Here is a 6,000-nt window from a genome sequence, read left to right on the forward strand (position 1 = left end):
CGGCATGCACGGGTTGGACCAAAGGGTCTGTTTCCGTGCTGTACATCTCTATGACTCTATTCTGTACAATGTGGTACAGCATAACTCTGGAGAACAAATCAGTACAACGATTTTGTTTAACTAGGAATTCAATCCAAGAGACATTGGAGTTCTTCGGTAATGAGCTAAAGTAATCCTGCAAGATAGAGCACGCAGCAAAATACTAAGTTTGTAAGTCAACAAGTGAGTAACATTTTTTCAATAATGTATGGAGCTTCCTTTAATCGAGTTTAGAAGCAGCAATTACATCCCAGACAATATTGACTTCCAACATCACGTACACTAGAACTGCAGAACAAATGATGATGAAAAATTTAAGATGCTGAAAAATATTCTGGCAAATAGAGATATAGAAATAATTTACAACTGATTTGTGTACCAAAAACACAAATACCCTGCAACATAATTCAACATTGTTGGTTAGATGCAGAAGTTTACATGACCCATAATATATCCATTCTAAAATGAATAATTTCTTTGCAACTGAATTATTGTGTAGCTAGATTGAAGTGCAGCTCCTATACATATCTTTCCACCAATGTTCCTGCATAATGTATCAGGTACCAGGCTTTGTCTGGATACTACATTCAGTGATATTTGTTGACATGTGTATTGTCTCTTGTGTACCTAGCTAAACAACATCAAGGAGAATAAGGAATCAGTGAAACCATATTAGTTAAGTACATAAGAATTATTTTTGGTTCAGACAAACACCATTGTATTTTAACAAATCCACATCTAATATTAAAGAATATCAATTGCATTTCTTCTATTGTTCATTCACTTACTGCTCAAAACTTTGTCTTTTTTTCATTGCCCAAGTATTTGTTTCCTCCTGTCTGTTTGGCTAATTTCCTTATTTTCTGTTATTGCTCTTTAGCAACAAGAGTATGAAAAAAAAGTTTCTACTCAACATACCAGAAAAAAACCATGTGATCAAATTCCGACTTAAGAAAGGCAGTGAGATGCAGCCCCATATCTTTGCTCAAACCATGCAATTCAATACTATTAAAATAATATTTGGCATGTAAATATGAAGTCTAAAAATTGAAAATGAACTATGAAGCTGAATTTAACCTACTCCCTTCAACAAGTATAACATAGACCTTGACAGGCATCCATATATTCTCTGTCAACAAGTACAATATTGCCCAGTCAAGCAACTAGGTAAAACTAAAACTGACATTGTTCAACGGAGCAAATCAATTCTTTGTATTATTAGAACTCCCAGCAATCCTTGCATGGTTACCTATCCCAAACTCAAAACAAACATAAGTTTATTTTTGTATTAAGAGAATTCCTGTTGTCTTCCCTTCAAAATTCAAATGTCAATTTTACTTTCAGTAAAGCTTTTGTAGTTACACTTTCACTTTTCTTCACAAAGATGGTGGATTAATTATATATTGTACTTATTAATTATCCAAACACCAAACTGAAAGCATAAACAATATAAAAAAGCAGTTCACTATTCAGATTAATAATTCATGAAGAGAGATTACAACAATCTTATTTATTTGCCAAGGTGTTGTTCAGAGGTTTCTCAGTTGTACTAACACAAATCTCTGAAAACCTAAGATGGATTGAAGTGATTTTTTTTCTCTCTGAGTTCATTTGACAAGCATATGCAATGGTTTTAAGTGAGTCCACTATTGAGGAACAAACTTCTCAATTCAATAATTTTAACAATGAAACATCAAGTGCTTTTGTTTCTCAACATATTCTGTGATTGGACTTGTAATTTATTGCAACATAGGAGTATGGTGCTCATTTTGAATTTTCTCGCCACATGAGAAATTCGTGTTATAGATTGGCTCACTGTTAAAAATAACCACTTTTTTTTTGCTGGAAAACAAAAAAAAGTGGCTTCTCTAACAAGCAATGAATCCACAATGCTGGTTTTATATCTTTGCAGCAACTTCTTTAAATTGTACTGATCGATTTGTGATGTGTCGAAGTGGTGACAAAATCTCTTTTGAAGAGACAGAGAAAATGTTTAAACGCTTAGGCGAATATGCATTTACAAAGAAACTGATGGTATGTTATGGTTAGATCCCCATTAATGTGCTCATTATTTTTAATTAAAATAAGAATCTATTCAAGGATGAATTGTTTTCAAAAAGCCACTTGTGTTTATTAAGGTGTGGTAATTAGACCTGTTAATTCTTCTTGTTAATGCATTTGTAAAATCCGTTTTGTTTTGGCAACCTTTGTGAATACTATTTGCTGTTGGTTGTTCCAGTCAAACCAGAGCAGTAAAGCACAGTTCTACTTTTCCTTTGGTATTTCTCCAACAGTACTGATTCAGACACAAGATAAATGATCCGCAAAGACAATACATGCATATCCCATAATAAGGGTGGCATTTTCTAATACATCATAAACTTTAATCATTGTGTACTTTTTGCAATTCTTTCATTAACAAATAAACCATATCAACTGAGAGACTTTGTAATGCACTCTTTGCAATGAACAGACTTTGATGTGATGACTTATCTATCATATAGATAACCATAAAAACACAAACAAGTATAAAATAAGGGCACCTTACCAAGAGATTGTCCGGCAACTATTCTGGAATTTTCCCCTGCCACTGCTGCACGTGCATTCCTTTCATTCATGTATTGTACAAATGCATATCCTTTGTGCACAGAACAGCCAACTATCTTGCCATATTTTGCAAAAATAGCTTCTATATCTGCTTTTTTCACAATGGCAGTGTTGAGATTACCAATGAAGACCCTGGAGTTGATAGATCTGGGATCATTCTTATTGGTAACATTGCTAGTCTGTGTTTTGCCAGTCATCGTAGATTATCTTCGCCTAGGAGAGAAGAAAAATAATTCAATGTCCAAAAATTATGACAGCCATTCCGCTGTGATAATGAACTTTAAATCAAAGTCTCAAAGAGCAAACATCTTTCCTCCTCTTTACGTCCATAGGGCTCTTTAAACTTTCTGCTTAAAACTCATCTTAATATCCATTATTTTCTACCAAATCTGCGATCTACTCAGTTGACAAATTAGTGTCATTCAATATTACACACAGTTTGGATTAGGCATTACTTCAAGTAATGGATTGTTATGATTATCATTCTGCTAATAATGACCAGACATGTATCTCCTGAATTTAAACAATTGTGTTTAGCACCCACGTATTATTTTACCTACCAAATTAAGATCTCCTTTAATGTGATTCAAAAAAAATGCTGACAAAAGAATCATTCAAAATTATTGACTATTATTTTCCCGCAACAAAATGCCACAAAAATATATATAAAAGGCTCATCAGAAATTATTGACTATTTTGGAAACATTCTGAGACAAGAAATTATACTGTAAGGCTAGAGCCAGAGACACACTGTTTCAAGTTGACACTAGTGAGATTGATATTCACAGTTGTAGCAGGAGATTTATTGTGCACCAACATTCAACTCATTGTGTGTGTGTGGTCATCATTGACATATTGGGCAACATTGATCTCCTTGGAACACTAAGTAGAAAAATCATAGAAGGCATAGTCTGTGTTTGAAGGGTGGAAAATTAAGACCTTGTCTTGAGAAACAAAGGACTCAATATGGCCAAGGAGAAAGGGAAAAAGTCAGGTTTCTCTTAGGGCAAGTATGGATTAACAGTCGGATACTTTTCATATTTTTCTGTGGTTTCTTACCCAATAGCCATCTCCAAGATAGAAACCTGTATCAAAAGACTGCAGCCATGGAGAGGGCTGTCGGGATGAGAGATGGGGAATTGGAAGAAGGAAGGAGATCATGGTGAGTAAGATCATGGCAATGAGGGATATATTGCAATGATTACGGTGGTCAGTGATGGGTACCAGCAAAATTGAAGTGCGATCGTCTGCTCTTTCTTGCCCAAAGGCAAAGGAATAAATGCAGGCTTCTTATGAAGCCAAATGTTTTTGTCCCCCATTACCTGTCAGGTTTTCTGATTGACACTAATTAAAATCATGCCTCATTAAAAAATTTTAATGGCTGATCCATCTCCTGCCAGTGGATTTGTCACTGGTTCTCAATCTGCTTATGTTGGAATTGGAAGTCAATGGCTCCTTGAAGACAAATTCAACATTTTTGCAGTTTCTTTTAACTTCCTAACCATCCAAAGTCCGCCATTTGTTTGAGATTAAATTTATCCCCAATATTTAGGAGTTAAGTAGTAACATCTATGGAGCAAGGTCATGATAACAGCCACAGCACTGATCATGACACAGTTAGTATTGATTAATTAAGAACAAGTTAGATGATTTTCCTTTACAGAGAATAAAAAGTTGCCTAATTTGAAACAAAACATTTGATGAATATAACACATTTGGGAGCAAAAGGTGACTGAGCTCCTGGTTTGCAGGGTTCTCCAGGATTGGCATTTTTCTTCTGTAGTGCCTGAATCTGGTGCAGTTGACAGAGATTTACTTTTATGATTAACTTCATTATCATTGTATCATGCAACGACAGAAATAATAGGTGAAGTAGATGGATCTTGGCTTTTTATTGTTTAGGAATTCCTATATGGTTGGTCATCACTGTTAAGTGGTCATTCCTGAAGAAGGGCTAATGCCCGAAACGTCGATTCTCCTGTTCCCTAGATGCTGCCTGACCTGCTGCGCTTTTCCAGCAACACATTTCCATCTCTGATCTCCAGCATCTGCAGACCTCACTTTCTCCCCATCACTGTTAACCCTGCCCTCATGCTCTGCCAAAGATGGAGTTACAGGCTTTTTACCTTCAACAAGGTATTTGTACCTGATGAGGTGATGCTGACATGAAATCCAATAATCTTAGAACTTGATGTGAGTCTAGTACTGTAGTACTGAGAGATCAATACCCGTTTATTGCTGCTCCTGGTATTTATATATATATTCCACTGCTGTGTCTAGACTAGTACATAGCAATTTGGTTAAAACTTGTAGCATGTTTTCTCCAGCAAGTCATGTTGCAAGTGCATCCATTAAGAAGAAGACTGGGACCTTTATTCCATCAGTCCATGTACCATGATACAGTGGTTTTATCATGAGCATGTTTCTAAAAGTTGATTGCATACTAGTTGTGAAACATAAGATAACACTGTACAAGCAGGAATTGACATTGCAGTATATCATTTTGTGACCACACTGACAGAACAAATATCTTTCGGGGCATTTGGGCCACCAACAGATGCAGGGGCTTCAATAGTAATGTAATTGCGCAATAAACAGCTCTCTAAATTCTGAAGTAACCAGCAGTTCAATGGAATTTTGTTGCCCCTTCTTACCTGACTGCCCTGATAAATCTGTCAGAATCAGACTGAATGTAACTAGTACAGGCCAAGAAGGAGCCTGACTTTGAGAGCCAAAGGTAATTCCACATAAAGGTTATGGTGAGTAGAATTCATCTCGAAGAAGATTGTAAAAGGCAGCAACTATCGCTTCAAAATCTTCTTCACTGTCATTAATCAGGGAGCCACTCCTGTGGAGAGTGGAGCAGCAGAATTTGACAGGACATGATCTGTGGCATTTGTTATGACAAACAGTCCTTTCCTGCTTTCTCTCCTCTTCCAAGTCCAGTTCTGATGGAGTGCTGCATGGAGTTGCCATGGTGGCCAACAGTCTAGAATATTAAGTTGACTGTAAAGGAAAATAAAAGCACTGTTCTCCTTGCTGTCTCTCAACTCCCTGCTCTATTTGTGCATGGTGACCAGATCAGATTGATACTGAATTTTTGCGGGGAAAAGATGTCTAATCTGTGACATAAAAAAGTTATACATGAATAGTGTACATAGAACATAGAACATAGAAAAATACAGCGAAGTACAGGCCCTTTGGCCCTCGATGTTGCGCCGATCCAAGCCCACCTAACCTACACTAGCCCACTATCCTCCATATGCCTATCCAATGCCCGTTTAAATGCCCATAAAGAGGGAGAGTCCACCACTGCTACTGGCAGGGCATTCCATGAACTCATGACTCGCTGAG

At 36.6% G+C, this 6,000-nt stretch overlaps 1 protein-coding gene across 4 annotated transcripts in view; it reads right to left on the reverse strand.

The window, feature by feature from the left end:
* Nucleotides 1-6,000, reverse strand: part of LOC122549028 (RNA-binding Raly-like protein) — a 634,594-nt gene that overhangs the window by 482,410 nt on the left and 146,184 nt on the right. For all 4 annotated transcript variants that reach the window (XM_043688161.1, XM_043688162.1, XM_043688163.1 and 1 more), the window contains exon 3: nt 2,588-2,859. In XM_043688161.1, coding sequence (XP_043544096.1) covers nt 2,588-2,843 — 256 coding nt within the window. In that variant the 5' untranslated portion in view covers nt 2,844-2,859. The remainder of the gene's footprint in view (nt 1-2,587; nt 2,860-6,000) is intronic.

Source organism: Chiloscyllium plagiosum, chromosome 4, assembly GCF_004010195.1.
Source record: "Chiloscyllium plagiosum isolate BGI_BamShark_2017 chromosome 4, ASM401019v2, whole genome shotgun sequence".
Taxonomy (NCBI): Eukaryota; Metazoa; Chordata; class Chondrichthyes; order Orectolobiformes; family Hemiscylliidae; genus Chiloscyllium; species Chiloscyllium plagiosum.